The 27,450-nt window shown below is 38.2% G+C and overlaps 2 protein-coding genes across 4 annotated transcripts; one reads left to right on the top strand and one right to left on the bottom strand.

Annotated features, from left to right (window-relative positions):
* The first annotated feature begins 495 nt into the window (after positions 1-495).
* On the top strand, positions 496-16,391 carry pla2g6 (phospholipase A2, group VI (cytosolic, calcium-independent)). The gene is given in 20 exon segments (XM_044114958.1): positions 496-578; positions 1,227-1,443; positions 2,862-3,071; positions 4,382-4,562; positions 5,572-5,610; positions 5,612-5,766; positions 6,105-6,201; positions 7,108-7,290; positions 7,505-7,613; positions 8,734-8,868; positions 9,877-9,961; positions 11,228-11,391; positions 11,468-11,618; positions 12,446-12,582; positions 12,765-12,842; positions 13,627-13,781; positions 13,879-13,930; positions 14,220-14,335; positions 14,467-14,540; positions 15,269-16,391. Coding segments are annotated over 19 exon segments (2,475 nt in total). The 5' UTR covers positions 496-578; positions 1,227-1,228; the 3' UTR covers positions 15,408-16,391.
* LOC122829973 lies at positions 16,164-27,027 on the bottom strand. 3 transcript variants are annotated; one of them, XM_044114959.1, is made up of 10 exons: positions 22,623-22,826; positions 22,112-22,426; positions 21,797-22,030; positions 21,627-21,725; positions 21,230-21,448; positions 20,749-21,087; positions 20,075-20,441; positions 19,923-19,980; positions 19,559-19,758; positions 18,807-18,840 (listed from the first exon to the last, which is right to left on the bottom strand). In XM_044114959.1, the coding sequence occupies exons 1-9, from the start codon at positions 22,678-22,680 to the stop codon at positions 19,570-19,572; spliced, it is 1,878 nt and encodes a 625-aa protein (XP_043970894.1). In that variant the 5' UTR covers positions 22,681-22,826; the 3' UTR covers positions 18,807-18,840; positions 19,559-19,569. The 3 variants fall into 3 exon arrangements, with proteins under 3 accessions (XP_043970895.1, XP_043970894.1, XP_043970896.1); XM_044114960.1 differs by having other exon boundaries at positions 16,164-19,758; XM_044114961.1 differs by lacking the exons at positions 18,807-18,840; positions 22,623-22,826 and adding an exon at positions 26,853-27,027 and having other exon boundaries at positions 19,078-19,758.
* Positions 27,028-27,450: the final 423 nt, after the last annotated feature.

Below are 27,450 nucleotides of genomic sequence, written 5' to 3'. Positions count from 1 at the left end.
CTAGATAATATGATTAAATCTAAGTTCATTTAAATTAAAATACACTAAAATAAATACATTTTTATTAGAATTTGAACTTATTGCTGTTGTAAATAGTTAATAAATAATATAATGAAAATCATTTGATTTCTAGACTTAGGAAAAAGGATGTTGTAACATTTTTAATAGAGAATAACTGAATAAAAATTATATATAATAATAATAATTTTTCCAAGTTAAGTAATAATAAAAAAGAAAACAAAAATATTACTTAATAATTTAACTGTTATTGATGACTGTAAACAAGTTAAATCTGCAGGATTTTTTATCTTAAGACTAAAACGGGGCATTGGGGCAGTTAGACCTTCCTCCATTATGATCACTGATGCGTCCCGTATTAACACATTCTCCCTGGAGAAGCGGAGCTTCTCATTCAATCAGGTCCCGCCCTCCTTATCTAGCGCGTCTAAATCCTGCGCTCTGATTGGACAAGCTCGCGCCAATCAAGGTGGACAGAGCAGGTTTGGTTGCGGCGTCGGTTGATGATGTAGCTGTCAAAAGTCAGGCTGTCCGCCGCGCTGAGAGCAGCTAGCAGGTAAGCTCGCTGGTTTTAAACCAGTTTAATGCGGTTAGCAGCAACGGACAACTAAATATCCGAGTCATCTTTACACTGCGATTATTAAGGAACTTTAAACCAGAAACATGGAGGGCAGAAGTGTGGTTTCTATACATGATTCTGCAGAGTGTAGCGCTGGTATGCGCTCCGCAGATGATAATAGACTCAGGAAATAGGTGAACATCATTGGTGGAGCAGTTTGTTCAACATCCAGACAATGAGCAGCTGTATTTGTATTTAGTCTACATAGAAAAATGAAGGTCACAGACCGAGATGGCGCTGTTAACAGCTAAAGTCAGCCCTGCTGGTTAAACCACCAAACGCAACATTGGAAATCAATTGTGATTGTACATGTGGAGCACTTCTTTTCTTTGAAAGGGTGTAACTGAACAGCAAAAGTAGCAACATAATGAAAGTGTCTACTGAAAAAAAACAACTTGTTGCTCCACTTAAATTGTGACATCACTGCCCAGGGGACTAAATAAATAATTCATGCTGACAAGAATCCCACAGGCGTTCCTGGAGAAAACAGAGCTGCTCTAGTAAACAGAGGGATGCTAAGTTTAACACACATTCTAGATCAGAAATCATAGATTTACTCTGATTAATCGTGTTGCTTGTTTTAAGGTAGCGATGCAGTTCCTGGGCCGGCTGCTGGACACCGTCTCCTCCGTGTCGACCCTCTTCACGAACCCTTACCGGGTCAAAGACGTCCAGCTGTCTGATTATGGGGGAGGAGGCAAAGTTCTGCTGAAGCAGGAGGGACGCATGGTCCTGTACAAAAACACACAGTGCCAGTCATGGGACTGCGTGCTCCTGTCCCCCGAAACGCCCACTGTGGCTCTGAGGTCAGTATAGATCACCACTGTAGAAAGTTAATGTCCTCATTTTTCTCAACAGTGAAGGTTTGTTTGTTTTTTATTTACTTTTGTTCACCTTTGACCACCATTGTTAAGCACACCTATAGTTCTCTCTCATGTAGATTAAAACCTGAAAAACAGGTCATGGACTTTTTAAGATGACTTCAGCTGCTTCAAAACCCGTAGAACGAGTTAAGGATTATTCTGTCCAATGTGTATTTTTCCTAGAGTTACTCATGGAATTTATTATTTATTCTAAAGCTACTCCTAAAACGTGAACTGTCTGAGTTTTAAAACGCCAAATATTGTGAATACGTAATTATATACAAACATCCATAGAGTGCTTTGTTAAAATATTTCCGTGCCTTAGACATTTTCAAGCCTAATGTTACCAAACACAGATCTCAGCTACAAACACGAATACGATTACTTTTACACGATGGACCAACACAAAGTAGTGGTGATTCTGAAAGTGATGCGTTGTATTCAAACATTTTGTTTTGCAACAAAATATGTTAAAAGTTTTACAGCAGTGTTATTGTAGTTAAATAAAACTAACAACATAATGAAAACTGAAATTGAGGGAACCTTTTTTGTTAACTAAATTAAATAAAATTGATACCTAATGGGGAAAAGCTAGCTAACTAGAATGATAGTGTGTGTGTAAAACTAACTAAAACATGCTGAAATTATAGATATGATATCCTTCAGTTTTGTGTTTATGAAACTATTTATTAGCCTTTCAAACTAATTTTTAAATATTTTTTCCTGTCACATAAGTAGTTTACGTCAGCTGTTGGTAAATTATGGCACTCCGTACTTCTGGTGGCACTTAGCTGGACCACAAAATGGCGGCAGCAAAAGTTGGGATAAAACACCAGAGTCGTGTTGGTTCCTCAACAATTGTTGAATCAATCTTTTCTTAAGTTCTTATTACCAAACTGATGTATACATAATCACAATGCAACACTTTGACCTTTTTGAATTCTGCACCTCTGAATTAACTAAAACTACTACAATAACTAATCAAAACTAAACTAAAACAAAACAATAACTAATAACATCTAGTAAACCTATGCCAACACTAGTACAAGCCTGTTTTTCTGCCCCTTGTTCCCCGAATACCCCTAAATAAAACAGCCATATTTTTATTTGCTAATTATGTTAAGTCATGTAATATTTTTCTTCCTATTTACAGAGTGTTATGTTGGGTTATCGCATAAAATCCCAATAAAATAAATAAAACTAAGACGTGAAAATATTCAAATTTAGCAGAGAAAAGAAAAGGTGTTATTCTCATTCATAGAAATCAAGCTGGTTAGGTTTACCACATTTTGACGGGGCAAAGTTCAGTTTCTCCTTTCACTTCTTGGAAATGCTCTGGCTCACCACTGCGCTGTCCGCAGGCTGTTTCAGGTGGGGTCAGAGGAGGATGCCATGAACTGGTTCCCCCAGTACGCCCTCAAGCTGCGACCTTTCTACGAGATTCTGCCCCTGAAGGCGGACACGGTGCAGACCATCGTGGACTGCCTTCGCAGCCACCCTGACTGGAGCTCTGCTCACATCGCCGTGGAGACGGGACTGAGAGAATGCCTCAAACATAACTACGTTCAGAGGTAGCTAACCAAGCTGCTACATACTTTGCTCATGGTATTTGACCTTTCAGTAATATTAAGAGAGCAAATTAACAAGATTTATGAATCACATCCAAAAGAACAGAGGCGACCAAAGCTCTAAACCTGCTCAAACCAGATAAAAACTATACGATATACGATACATCATAATTTTTTTTTACATATTGGTTTCGGTCGGGTAAATTAAACCGAACAATCAGTATTGGTCTTCATCTTGTTGCCATTTGTTTCTGGTAGTTTTTGTTTGTTCGAAGGCGTTAAAACGGTAGAGAAATACATATGACATTATTAAATATCGTTTATCATCCATAAGAGCAATGTTAATATTGGATATCAATATCGTCTCACATTTTTATATTGCCAAATACAGCCAAAGAGACATGTAGAGAGGCGCCAACGCAGGAGGGATTCTGTCTCGCTTGGTATTTTCAGATTTGGAAGTTATTAAGCCTCATTGTCTTCATGCCTTTTTCAGTGTGACTAGAAGTCAGTATTGAAATGTCAGGAGGTAATCCTCATCAAAACGTTAATAACACCAACAATCCAGGCTGGAGCCCAATGGAGAAAAATAATGGAGAAAAAAATGGGAATGCAATGTTTGAAGACGTATTAGCCAGATCAGATGAAAATCTTCCATTTGCTTTCGTTTATCTGTAGAATTTAATAAGCCATGGAGGATTTTCCCAATATGGATCTTATGGACACCACAATTTATAGATTTACTCTTCCAAAAACTAACAGATTCAGTATATGCAGAAAAACTAAAGCTTTGGAAGCTTTCTTCTTTCCAAAGGGAACAGAAGTAATAAACAGTCAGCATGGGTCACTCCACCTAACAGGCGTTCAGCGCCATTAAGGTTTTAAAACGCCTTGAAAATGTCAAAATCAATTAAGAGTTATTGTAATGCTTGAAGCCCATTAGCCTCCAATGCATTCGCAACACTGTTGCTTTCTTCGACTAACTCCTAGATCCCTGTTTTATGCGTCATGAAAAGAAAATCTAAATATTCTGTTTGTACTTTTGGAAACTTTCTGTTTAGTTTCCCAAAATTCAAACTAGTAGACTCACAAAGATTCTCAGCATGTCCAAAGCTCTGCTCGTCTGTGTAGCGCGCCACTAGAACACAAGCCAGCCGTAAACCTAAAAGCTCAGCCAGGGGGCCGTCGTTTCTCTGTGGATGTAATTGGAACCTCCAAAGAGCCTCTTCTTAACAGCCAGCAAAGCCGTGTAGCAAGTCATTCTCCAATGTTGTACTTTAAAATGTCAAACCTTCTGCGATTTTTGCTCTCAGCCAGATCAACGCGCGGGACGCGTCGGGCCAGACGCCTCTGCACCGGGCGTGCGAACGGGGCGACTTGGCGTGCGTGAAGGAGCTGCTGGACGAGAGCCAGGCCCGCACCGACATCAGGGACCAGAACGGAGAAACCCCCATGCACTACGCCTCCAAGCAGGATTCTCCCGTCATCATCCAGGTGAGACCTGAACAACGCCCAGGTCAAAGGGCGCTTAAAGCCTGAAGGGGGTTGCGCTGATGATTGATGACTTTTGGTTTTGTTCAGCTGTTAAATGTGTTTCGCCCCGGTTTCTTATTCATATGTTTTTAAAGGAGCAAATATAAAAAAAATAAAAAATCCTGGATATTCAAGGTGAAACCGATGCGCTGAATCTCTTGACACCATGGTGCCGTGTTACTTTCCCACTTGGGATACGTAGTTGTCGGTGACAGGTATTAACACCTGGGAAAATGCGAAGCTACAGCCTGCAGCAGCCTGTCACAAACATCACACCCGACTTCTTGTGGGAAGAGTTCTGCAGGTCAAGGGGCGCATTAGTTTTTACTGGAAAACGTATTTTGAAACGGGCTCCGAGTAATTGTCAATTTTTTCAAAGGATTTGGACAAGTGCACACAGGCTGTGAGTAGGAGGGGGATATTTGTAGCTAGAAGGAGGAGAAATGTTCAGAGAAGCCGACAGATTTGAAGAAGATTCAATGTAATTTGACCGGCCGATTTATCGGTGCACCTCTAGTTGAGACATCTCTACAATTTAAGACTGTCAGAGACCAAGACGTCATCATTTAACCTTTGTCTACTTTAGAGTATACTTTATTTTCAGCTTCATTCTTTAGGAAATACTCCTGGAGATGGACTCTCCTTCCTAATATAAAAGCTACCCTCTTACACGCACAATGTGACCACAGCATCTAAAAATAAATAACTCATGACCACTCAGGGGCAGGGACTCTCAGAAAAATATTTGCATTCAGTTCTTATTTCTTCTGATAAATTGGCTCTTGAACAGGAATCAGAATTAGCTTAAACCTGTATCAGCGGGCCAACGGTTTAGAAAAACTGGAAACCAGGTTGGGTGTGGCTCTGATATCGCTAAAAAAAAATAATTAAAGAATACTTCACAACCCATAATTAAGCAATATTCCTTTTTTTTTTTTTTAAACATAACTTTCCACGCTGTCCTGCACAGGCTCTGTGCTCGCGGCTTTGCTCAGGGGTGAATATTTACTGAATATTCTCAACAGCAAAGAATATGATTTAAATATTTTTGCCGTCTGGGCCGGGTGGAGTCCGTCAAAGCCCTGCTGGAGGGGGGGGCCAAGTGCGACACCACGGGCAGCACAGGAAACCCCATCCACACCGCCATGAAGTACAGCGAGAAGGGGTGAGCGAACAAACTAAAGGAACAAACTGGAGTTGCCTTTTCTTTTCTCCCTGTGCTACAAGGATTGTCTCCAGGAAGGAAGAGGCTGTTTGTTGTTCCTCTGACCTGCAGACTAAATCAGTGGAAACCGATGTTTATGATTCGTTTTGTGCTTTGCAGTAATTGTGTATATAGCATCATTATAAAACAGCCTCACCTGCGCATAAGACAGCATTTTAGCTAAAGTGAAACTTTGACAAACCTGCTAAATGCCAGCGAAGATACCATAAGCATCTGGAATTATAAATGATTCAGTTTAGGAAATGTGAGGTTGTCTGTGCCGTGTGTTTGTCTGTCAGCTGCGTGGAGGAGATTCTCAAAGCAGATCCGTTCCAGCTGCAAGCCGAAGACTCCGTGTACGGAGGGACGCCCCTGCACTGGGCCAGAACCGCCGAGGTAGAGACTTCTGCACACACTCTAACTGTTAATGGTACATATTATTAATCAATCGCATTATCAATTACAATGAGCTCCATGATTTGCATTCTGATGAGTACGATTTTTTTTGAAACTTTGTTTACAGAGACTCAGTATGTGTGTGTTCATTTCCATTTGTTTGTTTTGGTTTGGATATTTAAAATACCTTCTAGATTCAATGTTAAATATTCTTTATGAAATTAATGTTTACTAATAGGGATCGCGCCGATCCAATACCGACGTCTGAGGTTTGGTATCGGCCGGTGCCGATCCGATACAGAGAGCTGGATCCACTTGAAACGTTGCTTTTTTAAAAAAACAAAAAACACAGACATAAATGTACTAAGTTACATTTATGTCTGTTAGTTAGCAAATTTACTTGCTAACTAAATATTTCATATTGAACATGTTTTTACATGCCTCTTGGTCACACATGTAAAAACAAGACAACTTTAATTTGCTCAGTTGTGCAGTTAAGATTAGGCACATTGTCACAAATACCCGATTTTCTTCAATATCAGGTCCGTTACTGATATTAATAGTGGACTTCTGCATTTCTATTCATTTGTTTTTGAGAGGGCGGACGTGCATTATTATGGTATTACTAATACATTACTTGGACATTGTCTCAAAACAACAGTATCATCTATTATCGCAATAATGATTGGATGGATGATAAACTGGCCCAGTAATTAAAAAAATAATAAAAATTTTTTTTAAAGTATTTCAGCTTAACAGGCTCGTCACAATGACATTATTGGATTAGATGAGTTGAGTTGACTGCAGGAAGCTACGATTCATTAAGTGAATCAACTTTCCCATTAAACTTTAAACTTAAACTTAAAATGAAAAAGGAAGGTGTCCGTTTTGCCTCCTCTCTGCCAGATGTGCCGCATGCTGCTGGACCGCGGCTGCGAGATAAACTACCTCAGCAAGACGGGCGAGAGCGCCCTCCACGTTCTGACCAAGAAGGGCCGCTTTGAGGCCGCCATGGTGCTGCTGACCCACGGGGCCAACGCCAACCTGAAGGGCCAGGACGGAAACACGGCCCTGCACCTCGCTATGAAGGTTCCTGTTTTAACAGACGGATAGATTTGTTTGTCTTTTCATGGGGTTAAAGCAACATTTACAGATTATATTGAAATAAAAAAATAAAACTTTGAAGTGAATGACAATCTATAATGGCAAAAATGATTCCCACAGTGATTTATTATTAAGATACTTCATATTTGATGTTTTGACAACAATGCTTATAATTTTTGTGTGTGCCTGTTCTCACTAGATGGACCACATGGAGCTGATTAAAGGTTTGATCGTGTTTGGCGCCGATGTTGAGATCCACAACAACCTGGGAGAAACACCCGGGCTGATCGCAGCTCGCACCAGCAAAGGTGGGAGAGATCGACGGTTAAACCGCAACTGCTGCTGCTAGCAGCCTGGTTTGTTAAAAAATAAAATGAATAATACAGTAAGTTTCTAAACTAACATGTTGATACAAGTCATTGGATCTCACTTAAAAGCATGTGTTGCGGTGTAAATAACAGAAATGTGCATGCTTACAAGTGAAAATATCCAGGAAAAACTACGTTAATATTCTGTATTTTAAAGTGTAGTTTTTGCATTATTAATGAATCTTTAGAGGCATAAAAAGAGGAAATTTATTTCCCAGCTTAAAGTAAAACTAACCCTCAGTTTTGTGTTCTTTTCTGTGACATTCGGTTCGGTACTTTAAAGAGTTCGTGATGTGATGAGCTACTCAAAAATTACAGCTTTTAAGTTGCTCATCACATTATTTTTAATACATGACGCCTTGGTCTAGTCAGAAATTTCAGTTAATTGGACTATTGTTAAATTTTTTTAAAATATAAAAACACTCGAAACAAATTGAACTGATGATCCTTTAAAAATGTACAGAAATCACTATTTTACTTTGAGTTCCTTCGTTTCTCAGTGTAGAAAAAAAAAATCTGAAGAACCATTTCTGTGGATAGCTGGAGTGTGGAAATAAATTTGCTTATATTTCGAAAACAGAGCAGCGTCTATGTAAACATGTCTATGCAAAATGTTGAAGAGACATTAAGGACATTTAAACTGTTAAAATACCAACGGATATCATACCAAAAATAGAAATGCTTGACAAAAGTTTATGTCTCTTAGATGATCCCAACATTATTATTTTATTATTATTAGTAGTAGTATTATTTTTTTTATTTTTTTTTAAAAATGGATCTGTTGTTGACTTATAAAGAAGTTTCCAGTAAAATCTGATTTTGTTCTGAGCGGAAAATGATGCTTAATTGAGTTTCCTGTCATTTATTGAATTTTTTTTTCAAGATGCATGATGATTGCTAACCGTTTGCAAATCTCTCTGCTTACTCTCCTCCCTCCTCTCTCTCTGTCTGTTGCGTATCTCTCCATCTCTCTCTCTCCATCTCTCTCTCTGTCTGTCCTGTGTTCGTGGCATGCCTGCATGCCCGCCATGTTGGCTTGTGTTTTGTACTAACCTGAAAGGTCCTAATAGAAAGATCCTGCTGGACATGCTGTGTAGTGTAGGAGTGCAGCGCTGCCTTCCTCGCTCCCCCAGCAGCCCTCCTCCTCGTCCTCCTCCTCCTCCAGTCTCAAACAAGACCAAGCCTCGAGCCATAGGTAACGCCTGAGAAGAGCCGTTTGTTTCAGGAGCTTCAGCACTAAATGACACACATTTTGAGCAGGGGTGTGCAGGGTTTGCCCCCCCAGAGATCTGGCTAAGCCTGGCGGAGTCCATTGGGTCTATTTTTTTATTTTTTTATAAATAAATTATGCTTAGCCTGGGGGGGCAAATAAAGCCTGGTGGCCCGCCAGGCTTATAATGCCCTGGGGGAAACTCTGATACTTATTTTCATTTTACATTGAGGTCATAAATCTTCACGAAGGGCCGGTTGTGGCAGAAAATATTGAAAAAATATAAATAAGTGTCTAACTCTTTATTCGATGAGTACTTGTTAAAATTAAATTAGGTTGAGCATCTTTTCACCTGGATGTAATTTGGCAGCATACAGATAAAATCTGCTTTGATTTGGTTGATAAAACAGTATTTCAGCATACAGTTGTTATCTTGAAGGTTGTATTTATGTGGCCCGTTAGATCAGAGAGGGCCACATAAAAAGCTTTGGCGGGCCAGATTTGGCCCTCAGGCCTTGAGTTTGACACGTGGATTACATCAACAGCTGGATCTCTGAAAGCCTTTATTTATGTTAGTTATGATGATTTTTCCACTCACTGCTAATGAAAACATGTTTTTGTTAACATTCGAATATTACGACAGAACCATAAGAAATATTACTAAAAAAGAAATTTGGGCTAAATGAAACTCATATTTACTTCCTGCTTAGAGGATATTTTCAAACTTTTAATCTGACAAAAGGGCCTCTTATTGTTGCATTTTACCAAATGTCACTGTGTTTACACTAAGGCATTGCTTGCAATTTTTGAGTGCTCTGAAATTACTGTATATAAAATAACTTACTTTTAGTAAAAGTGCAGCATCAAGATTGATAATTTGCTGTTTTAAAGTGATACAAATGGCTTCACAGCTTTTAGAAATCCCAGTCTCCTCTTTGCTTTTTTTATCACTTTGACAGCATGTAGTTATCGTCTTTTATCACTGCTTTACAGGGTTTGAGGACATCCTGTACGTCGGGGCTGCAATAGGAGCAATTGGCAAATCTGAAATTGATGGACAAGTAATGGAGAAAAAGAAGTAAGTGTGTGAAATATTTGCTGAGAGCAGAAATGTATTTAATTTCCTTAATTTTGGATGATCGGCCGATACTTGCATGAGAAACCGATCATATCTGCATCCGATATTCAAAAGTCTGAATATCGACCACTGAGCCCTTTGTTCTGCTTTGAGCAACTTTAAAAAAAAATCACCAAAAGTCAGAGTCAGCAGCTCAGACTTTTTCAATATCAGTGTTTGGTCAGAAAACTGCAATCTGTGCCTCCCATATTCTGTTATTTTGCTCTAATTTGTGTTGATTTACAACAAGGGTGCTCAATACATCGATCTCAGCAGTAATTGACAAACTGAACGCCGCCGTTCTCTTCTGACACGCTTATCATGCTGGATGGCTTTTACGGAGATAATTATGTGAAATTAAATTAAGTGTGTAATATTTTAAAACATAGTTTGGTGCTCTCTGCCATCTTGCTTTGAGCTCAGAGTCTGAAAGGATTTTCCTCCATCAAACATGCTATTTATTTCGTCTCTTACTTAGTGGAAATATTGATGTTGATGAGATTTTTTCCAAAATAATCTTTTTCAACCTTTACAACTCCAATGTTGAACATGAGAAGCTAACATTCACAAATGACACTGAAATCAATTCCAGTCCAACATCTGGTTTGAGGCGACTCCTCTGGAACCTGTTGGAGGAAAAATATTCCAACTTCAGAAGATTTACCTTTACCTTTACAGAGCTCTTTGGTTCCTCCTGTCAGTCTGTAGCTTCTCATATTTAATGTCATCAAAACAAATTTCAGATCTACCATAACTTACTGACACCTGCTGGCCTCAGGTTTGCAACCAGCTTGTGACTGAGAAACCAGTAACCTCCTCCCAGTGTCAGAATCTCACTGAGGAAGAAACTGCATTAAGTTTTCTATCACTTTATTATTTCTGCTGTAACTGATGTATATTCACGTATAAAATAAGTCAATATAGTTTCATTTACAATTTTTAAGTCTTTGTGTGATGAGGTAGATCTCAGCCGGCTGGTGAGAGAAAAAGTAAATCTTGGTCTCAAAACGTTTGGGGATCCCTGATCTACAATTTTAGGTCATAACCTGATGAAATGTGCAGAATTTAAAGGAGTACGAGTGGGAACATTTTTCTAAGTTTTGACAATACATTAACTTTCTGTTCTTCCATCTATAATGTTATAGTGTCTTGTCATTTATACTTTTATCTAAGTTATTTGTCATTTTCTTTAATGGTTAACAGTATTTAATGCAAATTTGACTGCAGGATAGACAGACTGCTCTGTCTGGACGGTGGCGGCATCAAAGGCCTGGTTCTGATCCAGATGCTGATCGCCCTGGAGAAGGAGGCGGGTCGGCCGACCAGGGAGCTCTTCGACTGGGTCGCTGGGACAAGCACCGGAGGCATCCTGGCGTTAGCAATAATCCACGGTGTGTTTTCGGTTTTCTTATCTTTGTGTGTGTGCGTGTGCCACCAGAACTAAAAGGTTGTGTCCTCTGTGTGAAGGTAAGTCCATGGAGTACCTGCGCTGCCTGTACTTCAGAATGAAGGAGCAGGTGTTCAGAGGGTCCAGGCCGTACGAATCCGCTCCGCTGGAGGACTTCCTGAAGAAAGAGTTTGGAGAGAACACAAAGATGACAGACATCAGATTCCCAAGGTTTAAATCCTATTGTGGCATTAAGAACATTTCAAAACAAGTAATAGAAACAATAAAATTTGAATATTTGTAAAGCAGCAAGTGATAAAATGCTTTGATTCACCAGAACAGCAGTTAGAAACATGATTAAATGTGTTGGTGCTTCCTTCATGTTAAATAAAACATTAGTATCCCAGAAAGAAGTTCAAATTCACAAGTTTAATGACATCACTTTTTCTCAATTATTAACACAAATCAGATTTTGCTTTACTTATTAATTCAGATGAATATTTTGTTTAAAAAAACTACCTGATGATAATCCCACAAACCTTTGTGGAAATTTCAGTTTCTTTTTTCTACCGTCAATAATGGTATCCATGGAGATGATTATGACTTCACATGTGACAGATTCGTCACTATCAGATCTTAAAACTTAAATTGTCTTTGGGTTTTGTTTTATATGTTTCCGTAAGTTGCATGATAAGCAGATAAACTACGACCCAGCAGCGTGTTTACTCTCTTTAATACGGCTGAATGCCTCAGAGGATTCTGATGCTAACTATAGTTGGTATTAACGTAACGGTCATTAAATTTTTAAAAAAATCCAAAGGAATCGCAGCAAATTTGTTCATACGTTATTTGAAAAATATACAACAAATTATCTCAGCGTAAATTTGCTTGCTTACTTGGTCATACACTAAAAGTACAAAGGTCAATTCAATCACTATAAGCAATATTGATTATCTCATAATTAAATAAATCTGTTCTCATAATTGAATGAATCTTCTCCTGTACCAGCATCTTAGCCATCCTTTCTCTATTTCTCCGTTTTCTGTCTGTCCGTCCAGGGTCATGGTGACCAGCGTTCTGGCCGACAGACATCCAGGCGAGCTCCATATCTTCAGGAACTACGACCCACCGTCTGTCAGCAGAGAGCCCTCCTACACCACCACCGCCACCTTCAAGCCTCTCACCATCCCACAAGGTACCCACCGGACCTTAAACGTAGCTTACCCCTCTCATTTTATACATGTGGACCTTTAGCACCACTAGATGGTGACAAAGTGAGCAGTTCTCCTGCAGAATTAGTTTTTTTTTTTGTTTTTTTTTCCTCCCCATGTCACTTTTCTAAATGAATGAAGAAATGCAGTTGTGCTGTTGTTGCAGGGTGGGAGGATGAGGATGTGTTGATAGTAGGATACACAGATGAGCCGCCCAGAAAGCGTAGGAAGGTGACAGATGAAGGTGTGTAGACGTCCATGTAGGAGAAAGAAAGTTGAGTCATGAAATCGTTATTATTTTATTATTATAAAATAATAATAAACCGTTGTGACCCCGGTCGGTCACAACGAAAAGCCTAAAATATCTTGAAATGTTGCTCATTTCGGTCGTAGTATCAGATTAGGCATCTATTTTTTTTTTGTTTGCTTTTCATATCTGTAAATTAAAGTAACATGACAATCTGTGTGTAAAGAAGTTTCTATTCCTAAACTTGCAGAAAGCTGAAGCTGAAGTGGCTTAATAAAACTGCTGCTATCAAGTTGTTCAAGCCGTCCTATAGAATAGTGATATGTGCCTGGAAAATATATATAATACACTTGAGTATTTTGAGATAAATCTAATGAAGAATTAGCATAGTCATAAAAGAGATTTAACAGTTTTGTTTTGCCTTATTTTTATAGTAGATCAGAGTTTTCAACAGTTCCTACATTTATTCTGAAGACGTAACTCAAAGACTCAAAACCCCATTGAAAGAAGCACTCAAGTTCTTCATCAGATTGGGATTAATTCAGTCTATTAATGCCAGTAGGATGTGAATTAAAAACACATGAAAATAATATATCGTGAAACGTCATGGAAGCAAAACGTTACGGTAAAACCCCAAAATCACAGCAGAAACCTAAATGAATCTTACTGTAGTCATGTGCTGGCCCTTTCTGAGCTCATCTGTTATCCTACAGAAAACCTTCTGCTTTAAACCTAAAAGCGTCAAACTTCTCTGTCTTAACATAATCTGTCTTTACGTCAGAACAACTCGTATGGAGAGCCGCCCGCTCCAGCGGCGCTGCACCCACCTACTTCCGACCAATGGGCCGCTTCCTGGACGGAGGGCTGTTGGCCAATAACCCGACGCTAGACGCCATGACAGAAATCCATCAGTTCAACAAGTCATTAAAAGCTGAGGTAGCAGATTTGCATGCTTGGTGTTGTTGACTCGTCCATACGTGTAAAGCTGCACAGAGCTGTTCTACAGATCCGTCTTATTTGTTGTCTTTCTCAGGGTCGTGAAGCGAACATCAAGAAGCTGGGCATAGTTGTTTCTCTTGGAACAGGTGGGTCTAACAGAAAACTACAAATGATGTGACTGAAAGATCAGCTTGTGAAAGTTTTAAGTCATTTGCATCCATCATGCATATCTGCAAACAGCATTTAAAACAGCACACAAAGGCAGTGATCTGTCTTTGTGTGCAGCTACTGTGGGGTTTAATTGTGACGTCATGGGCTGCAAATAAATTTCTGTGAAATACAACTTGCTTTCAGTTCTATTTTCACATGAACAACAGTCGGGGGGTTTTGCGGTTTGTGCGTTTTGCGGTAACTGGTGATGTTGTGTCTTTCCAGGCAAACCTCCACAGGAAGTGGTGACCTCCGTGGACGTTTTCCGACCCTCCAACCCTCTGGAGCTGGCCAAGTCGTTCGTTGGCGCCAAGGAGCTGGGCAAAATGTTGGTGGACTGTGTGAGTGCACCACTCTGATCTAATGCCCAGCTGTAGACATTTCTCATCTTATTTTTTTGCTCCTGATTCACAATCAAAACATTCTGCATCGTCTGTTTTGTCTTAAATTCAAAACCTGTCTGGATGCGCAGTGTACGGACTCTGATGGCTGCGCCGTGGACCGAGCCAGAGCCTGGTGTGAGATGATCGATACCATCTACCACAGGTCAGCTGATCGCCAACATGCCACTTTCTTTGCTGCATCCTGATTTTTCAGTTTCCATACACTTCCCTATTTTTCTGCCAACATATCAGCTAAATCACATCTCTTCCTCAAAACCCCGGTCGGACAGTTTTGCAAGTTTTCATGCGTACAACAGCTGAATCAAATGGCTAACTAACCTTCAGAGGATGCAGCGAACTTCTACAGAATCCAACACAGGACTAAATATTTGACTCGCGTCTAATGAAGAAGATAAATAGTAAATGTCCTGCATTTTCTTGCTCCACGATCAACTGAACGATTGTGACACATGAGTGAGGAGCTGAAAAGATCCCATCAACAATACAGTCCTGATCCTCTGGGGAGGCAGCTGCTGGTAACCTGCAGCAACTGCGAACTAGTCGCTAGCGAAGGCGAGGCTTTGGAGACTTCAGAGATGACTAACTTGTAAAAAAAATTTCCTATAAATATTTCTGGTGCGAACCTCTTTAAGGATTACAATATCAGTTTGAGTGTGGATTTGTAAAGGTGACCAGAATTAATTGAGCATATGACAGGAAGAAACGTTTTGGTTTTTTTTAAACAAGCATTTTCCTTAAAATCAGACGAAGTTAAAAGTTTTTGCGTATAAAACTTTGATTGCTCCTGATACTTAAAGGTATAATGCATTCAAACAGGTTTGCCAAGTCCTGCAGTAATGAATTAATTTGTATGCATGTTTCGTTGTGCAGACTGAGCCCCCAGCTGTCTCAGGAGGTGATGCTGGACGAAGTGAGCGACGAGGTTCTGGTGAACATGCTGTGGGAAACGCAGATGTATCTGTTTGAGAAACGGGACGTGCTTCAATCTCTGGCGAAAACGCTGCTGTGAGGCTGACAGGAGAAAGAGACGACAGAGAGGGACCACAGATATAAACCTATGAATATTTAACAATCTACAGGAACAACCAGTGTTTGAAGAGAACAAACGATTTTTGGTGCTTCCTGAAGGGCCTGTGTCAGAACAAAGCACTGAAACCTTCAACTAAAATAAGTGTGAACCAAGGGAGTTTTAAACCTGACAGAAATCTGACTGAAAGTAACTTAGCATGAATTTATGAAGGGGAGAGACGTGTAGCACTGACCTTAGCACTGACCGTGTTTTCTGCTTTCTTTACCAGGTTCACAGTTTTCATATAAACCATCGTAAAGTTTACATAAAAACTTCTCCAGTATAAAAACTTACCATAATGGTACGTTTGGTAAGAGGAGTACTTACCACATTCGTCTTTAAGTGTGAAAACATGTACCACAAGATACGTGTTATTACCACTTATCATGGAGGAAGTGCTAAAAACAGAATCGGACACAGAAACTGTCAGCGTCTGCTGCTGCTTCCCTCTCTTCACTTTGTTGAAGACAAACGGTTCAAGCGACGTTTTCATTTACCCTCATATATTCACGCAAGGCATCTAAGAAACCAGTGGAGTTCCAGACATTTTGTTTCTGTTGTCTAAAGTAACCACATGAAAACGCTGAAGGTTATTTTCATTACCCGTGTAGAGCAGCTGACCTGCCTTACACGTCCGTAATGTTTTCTTTTCACGTCTCATCCTTTGCATCCATTTATAAGTTATTAATGTTGTTGTATTGTTTAGACGCACTCCTACACGCCTTGCTGCCTATTTCCAAACGTTTTCTGTCTCCATAGGAAACTTTTGCAGAGATTTAAATGTAACAGATCGTGGGACCTGCTGCTACTTGCAAACATAACAAAGGCAAATAATGATTTTGTATCGTTTGTTTGTTGTTTTTTTTCCCCCCAATCACATATTGAGGTGTTTACTTATATGGTAATAAATTTTATTACTACAGACATAAGATTTGTTTCTGGGTTTTGTTGCCACAATTTCTTTTTTGTTACAGTTTATTGCAATTTTTGATCCAATCAGATTGTCAGTTCTTAAACACACACACACACACACAGAAAACAACTCATAAAAACCCGGTGAGCGCGACCGCATATTAAATAAATCAATTAGACGAAGATTTATGTTTTAACATCTTTATTTCTATTAGTCATGATGATTTTTGCTAAAAGCTAATAAAACATTTAGAATTACATCGGTGCAATAAAAAAATAAACCATCTTTGAAAACTGAAGTGTTGGGTTTTATTAAAAGACTGTTTAATACCTTCCTCAAGTACATTTGTAAAAATTTACTTTTAATGACAAATGAGACTCATCAGGATAAATATAGTAAATTATTGAATATGAATGTAAATTATGTATCTAAAATCACATCAGTCCAACAAAGCCACAATAAAGAGAGAAGGCACTTTAAAAGAGTTCCAGATGTCTAATTATCCAGATAAATCCAGATGTGATTGAAATCCTGTAGTTCAGGGTTGTTAATGTTTCAAAGATACTTTTAAATAATAATGAAATATGCTAAAAAATATATGAATTCCTTTTTAAATCTAATATTTAAATTACTTCACACTTTCCCTCCTAAAACAATACATGTTTCTGAACATTTTCTAAAGATTTTACCTAAAAAAAAAGGAATATTCTTTTATAACACTAAGAAAACGGCAAACTTAAAAACCTACACAAAATGAACTTCTGCAACCAGTTGTTGATGCATCACTATTACAGTACAAAATCAAATAAAAATATTTTTGGATTAGTGGTCAGGTGTGAAGAAAGCATGTATCATCTGCATATTGAAATTAGTTTTATCTTCTCGAGCTTGCCTTGAAAAGCCTTAGTCACTTTGTTTTTCTTTAGTTAGGGGTGACAGAGAGTTCCCATAAAAAAGTCTCTGGTTTCACTTCCTCAACTTTATTTCTCACTTTATGTTCAGTAAGTGTTTTCATCAGTGCACTGGGGCTGACTTTCAGAGTTATTGGGTAAATGCTGACCAGTTTTTAAAATAAACAAGATAAAAGAATAGATATACAAATGTTCACAAAAGTTTAGGTTTAATTCAGTATCTCTGTTTCAAAATTGTATCAGATAGGAAAAACTAAATCCTCTTTGCTCAGCCAACCTCAAGCAAAGAGGTTCAGAACATAACCTTTTAAATTACTTCTCTTTACCTTTATTTATTCATACTCACTTTTCTTTTAGCAAAAGAAGTCTACAAACGAGGAACACATTTTTAAAACTTTTGCTTTCACAGCTGAGATAAAATGATTTTAAATAGAAGCAATAAATAGAATGAACTTCTAACAGTAACATACTGAATTATAGAAGAGATCAAACAAGATAACTGTTCTCCCTCTGTGTCTACTGGTTTTACCTTTAAAGCACCTCATGAAAAATAGACCCATTAAGGCCAAATACTGCACAAGCATGAAAGAGTTCTTTTACTCACGATGGTGAGATTGGGAGCACATTTTCTTTTTTATGGGCAGGACATTTTATACTTCACAAAAACTTAAGGCCAGAACTCTTGTAAAGGTGGGAGAATAATGTAAAGTCAATATTTTTGAGCTTTACATCATGTTATAATGCTACTCCCTCATCAAAACATACCAGGAGTTTTGCTTTGATTCCTTCATGCATGTTTGAGAAATCCTTTGATCTCCATGGCAACAATTCAGCTGTTCAAAACGCCTGGGTGGAGCTAAATTACTACTAGATTTAAATAAGACCTGAATTTTGTTGGCCTTTCAAAGTAAAATTGATAGAATCTCTTCAAATAAAAATCTTGCTGTCCATAGTTGAATTCTTACAAATATGTGTCCCAGAGTCCTAATATGCTTTGAAATCCAAAGCTGATGCATTCTGAGCCATACTCCCACCGGCTCAGCTTAAAACTATATTACTATAATAATAATATATAATAATATCAGTAGAGCTGTGTGCGGATGACACACAGCTCTACATTATGATGTCACCAGGTGACTCAGAACCCATCTATTCACTGAACAGATGCTTAGAACAGATAAATGTGTGGATGTGCCAAAACTTTCTTAAGCTGAACAAAAACAAAACTGAAGTTATTATTTTTGGACCTAGTGCAGTTTCAGTTATTACAACTAAAAACCAGCGATCAGGCCCGAAACCTGGGAGTAGTGATGGACACTGACCTGAACATCCATAGCCACGTAAAGACAGTTACAAAGCCGGCCTTCTATAACCTGAAGAACATTTCCAGGATTAAAGGACTAATGTCTCAGCCAGATCTAGTGAAACTCATCCATGCATTTATCTTCAGCCACAATGATTATTGCAACAGTGTCTTCACAGGTCTGCCTAAAAGAAAAATCAATCAAACAGCTGCAGCTGATCCAGAATGCTGCTGCTGGAGTTCTCACTAAAACCAGGAAGATAGAGCACATAACACCAGTTTTAAAGTCCCTCCATTGGCTCCCTGTCGCTCAAAGAATAGACTTTCAAATACTGTTGTTAGTTTATAAATCACTGAATGGTTTAGCACCACAATACATTAAAGATTTGCTGCTGTTGTATCAACCTTCCAGAACCTCTCAGGTCTTCTGGTTCTGGTCTGCTGTGCATCCCCAGAACCAGAACCAAACGAGGAGAAGCGGCATTCAGCTTCTATGCACCACAAATCTGGAACAAAGTCCCAGAAAACTGCAAAAACACTGAGTTCCTTAAAATCTAGACTAAAATCCCAGCTGATTAGACCTGCCTTCGATCAGCTCTAATTAAAGAGCTGATCGATTAGAGCTGATTGAGTATCCATTATACTTCGAAGTATAATGGATTGAGAATTTAACGATGGCATTTGACTTAATGTAATGTTTCGATTGTTGATTCAATGTTGCATGACTGTGTTTTTATGATGTAAAGCACTTTGAAATGCCTTGTTGCTGAAATGTGAGGTACAATTTGATTGATTGGTTGATTGAATACAGAAACAAACCTTTATTGTAATGTCTGAAGTTAACAACAGGTTGTAGGCACTAGCAATATAGATTTTGTTTGTTTATTAATAAAACTGTTCTTTTAACCACAATTAAACTTTGTCTTGAAAGTATAAAAACAACACAACACATGGTTAGACTCACAGCTGTTGGTTCTATCTGGTTGAGTTTGAATTGGTGCTTGTTCTTGTTTTGACCACAGAATAGGTGACATGTTCTTGCTCTTGGTGCTGCTGGTAGCTGGAGTAAATGGGGTTTATTTTCTCCAAAGCTATCTGGCTGTAATGAAGTTCCTGTTCTGCTGGTGGAGCTGCAAACTCTTCATTCATATGATCGGTATTTATCTAATGAAAAATAAATATTAAATTTTTAATTCAAGTGAGCAAATAATCACTCTTAAAATGACATAAAGGTATAGCGTTTAGTAACACTTCTAAGTAAAAATTAACATCTTTATGTTACCAGGGTTATATGTGGATAAGGAAAGAAGCAGAAAAAACAGGTTTACCTCATCCATATTGTTGACAGATTCCCTTTTAGAAGACTGATGAGATGGCTTGAATTTCCTGGTAGGTGAAATTGATAAAACATAAACAATGAAGATGGAGATCAAAGTAGGTATAACATGTTGATCATTAGTAACAGGGCTGTGATAATCACCTATACAAGAAAACAGTCAAAGATACCAGGACCAAAAGAAACACAGAGAGTCCTGCAGCTACTAGTATCCAGTTTACTGTTGTTGCTGAAGAGGTTGTTGTTGTAGGTGTTCTTCTTCTTTGTACAGTCAGAGTCTTTCCAGTTGAGTGGATCGTTTCAACAGAACAGGAGTAGTTGCCTTCATTCTCTCTGCTAACTGCATCTATAATCAGATGTTTGTTTGGTGTTTTAGTCAGACTCAGAGGCCGACTGTTCAAGTACCAAATGTAGTTTGTGTTTTCACTGAGAGGACAGCTGCTGCTGCAGGTCAATGTGACTCTCTGACCCTCAGTGACCTCTGCAGCAGGTTGCACATCCACTAGGAGACCTGGAAGACAGTTGGACTAATCAGTGAAAACATTTAGTCAGTGGTTCTATGAGAATAGGCTCAAGAGATGTAACTTAACTGTAGTTTAGTCATTTTATTATAAATTACCTCCAGCTACAGGATGGGTGTCTTATTATCATATTTAAGATATGAAATGTTAATTAAATGTACAAACGTTATCTTTACCTAGACATAAAAATTCCAGACTTGGACTTTAAATTTTGTAACATGAACATTTTCAGAATAGAATATAATAGTAACACATTTAGATGGGAAACCATTACATGTAAAAACTCATTATATTTACCTGTTACAATCAGAGTAACTCCAGGAAAACGAGATGATTTCCGTTCATATTGCTCTGTTTTCATTCTGAACTCGTATTCTCCTGAGTTTTTCTCATCCAGGTTGTTTAATCTGAGGATGTGTTGGTTCCTTGTGTCATTCTGATAATTCACATCAGTTTTATTCTCCATCACCTCTTCCTCCTGCTTTGTATTTATCTTCATTTTATACCAGCGATTAGTCAGTGTCTGTTGGTATTCAGGATGTGAGTATTTGCTGGAGATGTTCACTGATGAACCTTTCAGGCCACAGATTCTCCTGCTGTCATAATTCACACTCCAGCAGTCGCTACCATTAACACCTGAATATGAGGGAATGACAAATTAAAATAATTGTTCAAATTACAGTATAAAATGTTTCTTAATAAACATAAATGCTGAAAAATAATAAAGTTCTCTCTCTTTTAATCAGTACATCAATACTGCAGAATAGTTCATACTTACAAACTTCATTAGAAAGCAGATCATGATGATCCTTCACAGCGCAGAAGAAGCTGTCTAATGACGAGGCGGGAACTGAAGGGTTGTCAACAACTTTCTGTTCACCACTTTCTGTGTTTTTGTACAACTGAAATGAAGTTTTGTTGTCAGTCAGAGAACAGCTGGAGTTACACGTCATCTTGAAATGGTCCTTGTCCAACATTTTTCTTTCAACACGAACTTCTGTTGGGACATAATGAACGTGTTTCAGATGTTTACTTTTTATGTTGATGAGACGAATTATTGAATTGTAAAGATTATAAGCAGACAGTGTGAACAGGTTGATAAAGTATGAACATTTCTACAGTTGCTGTAGAACAATTAGAGCTGATGTAAAACCAACAGATATTTATGCCATCACCTGTAGGAAATGTGATGGAGCAGGACTGTTTCTGTGATTTGTAGGAACACATTGTCCCTTCAGCGTAGGTCACACTGAAGCAGCTTCCTGAGACAGAATCTGAACAGAACCAGAGATCAGGAAGTGTCTCACCAGAAGAGACGGAAAATAAACTAATCGTGGTCACTGACCCACTGAGACGTCAGGAGCTCTGAGATCCTCGTAGCCTTTGATAGCACAGGAGTATCTGACTGCCTGATCGCTGCTGACCAGTTCTTGGTACCAGGGGGACCAGTCCTCATAGAGGAACTCTCCGTCCTGGTACCAGATGAAGGCTGCAGGGCTTTCAGTCAGAGGACAGCTGCTTGAGCACATCAGAGTCACTTTCTGTCCCTCTGAGGCAGGAAACACCTTTACCTGGAGGTCTGAAATATTGTTAATAAAAAAACAAGCATCAGTTTAATAATATTGTTTAATAACTGAAACATATTTAACAAAAATCATACCTATAACCTGGAGCTGAATGCTGTTCTGCTGACAGCTGTCGGTTTCATCTGGTGTCGCTTTAGGAGTAGTTTCACTACAGCAGTAACATTTTCCTGTGCACTCTCTTAGATCTCTGATTGTCAGAGTGAAATGATCCTCTGAAAAACTGAAGTCTTCATGATTTCTATGTGCAGACACATTATGATAAACATATCCTGCATGATCCTTGCTCACCATGTACCAATTGACGTTTGCAGCTGAACGTGGAGCTGAGCAGCTCAGATTCACTGATGATCCTTTCAAAGCAAAGATGCTGTTTGGTTTTCCTTCAACACCTGAAACAAAGATTAGATCAACTAGCATTTGATTTTTGTTTTTGGTGTAATTTTCTATCAAGTTACATATTTGTCACACTGTTATGGATCGTGATCGTATTTCAAAATACCGCATAAAGGTTCAACAAGTCAGATCTATGTTTTATCAAGCAAACTTACAAAACTCAATTAAAACAGCTAAAGCAGTTCAACGTACCTGAGATGCAGAGAATATAAACCATCAACACACATCCGGCTGCTGATAAAAACATCATGTTGAGTACTGCTATTAAAACTAATGCTAGAATTGATTTATTTGCAGTTTAATGAAAGGTTATTAAAATAGTCAAAGGAAGAACAGTTCAGCTCAACAGCAGTCTAGTGACAGCTGCTTCATGTGAATCTGTCTGATAAACTTGAAACTCACTTCCTACTTTATCATTTTCCTTTCAGCAAGAGGAGACCCCTAGTGAAAAACCTGAGACACTACATAACTACTTCAGGATATTGTGCTATAAAATCCACACGTTGTCAAAAAGTCATGTTTTATTTGACTTTCTCCTGTTTTAAACAGAACACAAAGACATAAGGCTACATTTTAACATAATCAGAAAAACTAACAGACTGTAGCTATAGAATCGCAGAAACAGGAAATTGACTAACATTTTTTTTTTAGAGGAAAAGAGGCACAGGAAATAGAAAAGCAGACATGATGCATGTTAAGTGACTTAGGGGACCAGGGATTGACGGTGAACAGTGAAAGATCAAGAGCTTACATGAGTGGAAGATCAGGTGAAACATGATGTTGATGAGGCGTCACAGCACGTGAATGACATGATGAGTGAAGATCGTGAGCGTCAATAAAAACGGGAAGCAAAGCACTCGGTGTTTCAATTGATCAACAGGAGCGACGACACAAAGAAACTGTTCAGCTGGCTAAACACATACAGAAGATCTAAACAAAGATGGTTCGATTCCAACAGGAGAGTGTTTATTGTGAGGCTTTTATTGTGACATTCAGTAGAAATATTACAAATGCTTAAAGCTTTGAGTGATGTAAACCTGTTGCAAAACACCTCAAATTTTCAATTTGAAGTTGACATGCTGAAAATATTTTTACTTTAAATAATTCACAGATTACATGGAGTTACTGAGGACTAAATTTGAAGAAAGCAATGCAAATCATTATAATTGAGCACAGAAGATTGTAAATTACAAGTTATCTGTTTTCTTGCAGTCATGCTTGACACAAGCAACAAAATGTTTTCCAAAGAAGGGCATAAAACAAGTTTTGTGAGAGCAAAAGTAACTTTGACGAACATCCAGAAGACGGAGAAAATGGAAGATGGACAGTAGAAATCTCTAATGTCATAATTCTGTGTAATTCTGACAATAGAGACTAGATAAGTTGGATAAAGATCAGCTGTGAATACAAGACATGCCTTTACTAATCCATTCATTTACTCATTGGCTACGTCTGTTTGTAGGGTAGGACTGGTTAAATGTGTTTAGCTAGTACTAGTAGGAAGGACTGGCTAAACACATTTTGACCTCCAGAGGGCAGCATAACTTACTTTTAATCAAAACCTTTTGGATATCAACCATAACAGCAGCAGTTACATTCAACCTCTTCCTGTCTTGGTTTCATCTGTTTGTGTTTTGGTCACTTTTTGACTCGAATCAGAGAATGACGACTGATTGGTAACGTGTCTGCTTCATTTCATCAATAGAAACTATTCACATTGTCATTGCATTCCACCTGACCAATATGAATAGGTTAGAAGTTAACAGATAAGTAAAAGTCACAACAAATTAAAAACAGTTTAAAACAGGGAATCATAGTGGTGGTATTTATTATAAACTATAAGTTGTGAAGTAAGTAAATTGCTGTCGTTGAATGGAAACAAATGGTCAGTGCCATTAATTAATACCTTAATATATTAGCATTAAACAATGTTCTTTTACAAAGCTATTCCGACTTCTCATTCACTCATACCGTGATTACACAAGACTGTAGTACACAACAAGTCATAGTGTTTAAACAGGGAAGTAAACTGATTGATCTGGCATTAAGTAAATCAAATATAGCAAAACATTTATTTGTCTATATGTCAAAAATAATGAGAACTTTGTAAAATTTTATTACTCTCTTCAAATTTGGAATTTTGCATGAACTAAAATTACCATGCTTTTAATAAATTTGGGAAAACCCGGATGAGGATGTCAAGGCTTTACAAAGTTCTGACAGGAGGCGCATCTTCCTTAACCTCTAGAACCCGACGGACCCACCGGTGGACCCACCGGTGGAACCTCTAGGCTTCTAGAGGTTAAGACTGGCGTATGCTTCATTGAATCTCCAACTTGACATGTTTATCTGTTCAAACAATTACTTTGATGAATACACAGCATCCGTGAGATTCCCATGCTTGGTGCAAATTGTGCGGATCAACCACAAAACACAAACACGAGATCTTTTGAAGAAGTGACTAAAGCTGATAGAGTACTTTTATCAGCGGTGACAGCATCATGTTGTGGAGATGTTTTACTGCAGGAGGTGTTGGTGTGGTTCACACAACTGATGTCATCATGAGGAAAGACATGACCGAGAAAAAAACCCAAGTTAAAAATTACAGATCTTCAAAATGGATAATGAGCCTAGCATGCTATCAAATGATCTGCAAAGTGGCTATCGGACACAAATGAGTGTTTTGTAGTGGGCTTCACAAAACTCTGATTTCAGCCTGATAGAAATCTTGTTGGCAGAGCTGAAAATATCTGTTTTCAGTTGTAGCTGATGTTAAACTGACAGCTTAAAATAAACAAGCCATATGGTACATCGCAAAACAAAGCTGAAGCAACATCAGTTTTTATAGCTGCTGCAGCTTGATGTTGATCCCACGTACATTCAGCCCTTCAAGCTGTATCTTGTTCAGCGCTTGTGTTGAACTTTTAAAGCCTTCATTACACTTATATTGTGGATGATAATGAAGTCTGATGAAAAGGGGAGCAAAGCCAGGTCACAAGTCTCAACACAGGAGAGAATTTCTGTCTTTCTGCCATCACATGCTGGCTAACAGGTAATGACAAGACTTGTATATTTCACTCTTAAACTGAGACAGGCATGCTTCAGATCTGCTCCTGGCCAAACAACAGAAGATTGGCATTGGTTTACTGTATTTTTAATAAGGTGAAATAACAGTGATCATTCTGTCCTTTTAAATAAAAACCATTAGAGGCAGGTGTGTATCAAAGACGTTGTTAACACTTGAAAGAACCTGTGCAAAGTTTCTTCTGTCTGACAGATTGTATTTATCCAGCTTTGCATCTGTGTTGCTGGCTGCTTGTCACATTCAGAGTTATTTTTTGTTATCTTCAAGGAGATTATGCTTCTGGTCTGATGAACATCCATTCATGCATTGCTTTCATCTTTGCAGGTTCGCGGGGGTTCCCATCTCTAGTGGGCATTTGGCGAGAGGCAGGGTCCACCCTGGACAAGTTGCAAGTCCATCACAAGGCAACAGAGGACAAACAACCAGGCACACACACATACATACCAAACCTACCTAAGGGTAATTTAGATCATTTAAGTCTGAAAAACGCCGAGCTTTGCTCTCTCTTCACTATTGCCATCGCATTGCTCAGTTCAAAGTTCTCAAAAAAGTCAGGTCCTCTCATGGATGACTTGATGCTCAGAACTGCTCTTGAGGAATCACCATTGTGTTGCTAAAGTACTCTCCTATGTCTCTTTTTAAATTGCATACACAGATTCAACTTAAGGACTTTGAATTAAATAATTGGTCGTAGTTGCATCTCCCTGTATAAAACAGGCATATTACTAACAATACTAACAATACAAATTCAAACTTTTTACGGCCATAAGAATATCAGAATCACTGCAACATGGCATTATACCACAAAAGTAACAGCATTGACATTCTCAGTATTTCTCTCACTGTACAGTAGCTTCCTTTAAGCATTTGTTTCTCTACATAATAAAAGAATTTATTTCCCCTTCTTTTTAGCAATGAGTAATAACTTTTTTTTATGCTTAAAATAGAACAGCAATTTTGTATAAAGATATACCAGTAAATCTGGTATCTATATTACTGAATAAAATAATATGCTTTTATGTCATGTGATTTATGGTTTCACTTTTCAGGTGATAAACAGAAACAAAATTCAACATTTTTCACTGCTTCCTAAAAGAAACATTGTTGTACTGTATGGAAACAAAGCTACGCTACTACAAATATCACCTTCAAAATAAATTAAAATTTATTAAATATTTGAAAAACAAACAAAAAAAAACATTTGGTTATGTGATGCAACAAAACATTGAGAAAAGAGTTCAATACACCTTATCTTTTAGCTGTCTGAGGTTCACACAGAAACAGGACTGCTAACGGCGTTAAGCAGCTAGCCATTTTAGTCAGCTGCTCAAACTCACCAACACTTCACCTGAAGTTATATTCTTGACGGTCCTGTTGTCAAAATCATGGAAGTTGCATCACACAATGTACTTCAGAGGTCGCAAATAAATTATAGCCATTCTAAATCACTAAAAATTCACAATTTCTCCGTTATGACCGCGCATGGGCTCATGTCCGTCTCTCCACTACGGCTTCTTCTCGGAAGTGCCGATTTTAGGGGGCGGGACTTAAACTGACAAGCCAATCAGAGGTCAGCGTTTCTTGATAAAGCCAATCACAACGCTCCTGTGAAACATTGTTATGATCGATACATTTTATAGTGAATAGGAGGCACGTGGGGTTTTGTTGTTGTTTTAAAGTTTTATTACTGAATAACACATTACTAAATCGACAGAATTTATTTTAGTTAAGCAAAAGTTTTACTGACAAATTTGCTAATAAAATGGATTATTAAAGCTATTCAAATTACAGCATTTTTTCCACATATGCTAAATTAAGAACAATCCAACTCCATGAACAGATGCAATAAGCAATCATCTAACTAAACTCAAAATGTTTGTTAGTCTAACTTTATTTTTTTCCACTTTGCTTTCCCTGCTGCTCCTTCCAATCCCA

Source organism: Gambusia affinis, linkage group LG04 (assembly GCF_019740435.1).
Source record: "Gambusia affinis linkage group LG04, SWU_Gaff_1.0, whole genome shotgun sequence".
NCBI lineage: Eukaryota > Metazoa > Chordata > Actinopteri > Cyprinodontiformes > Poeciliidae > Gambusia > Gambusia affinis.
Note: the sequence above shows the minus strand (reverse complement) of the source record. Positions and strands in the feature narration are given on the sequence as shown.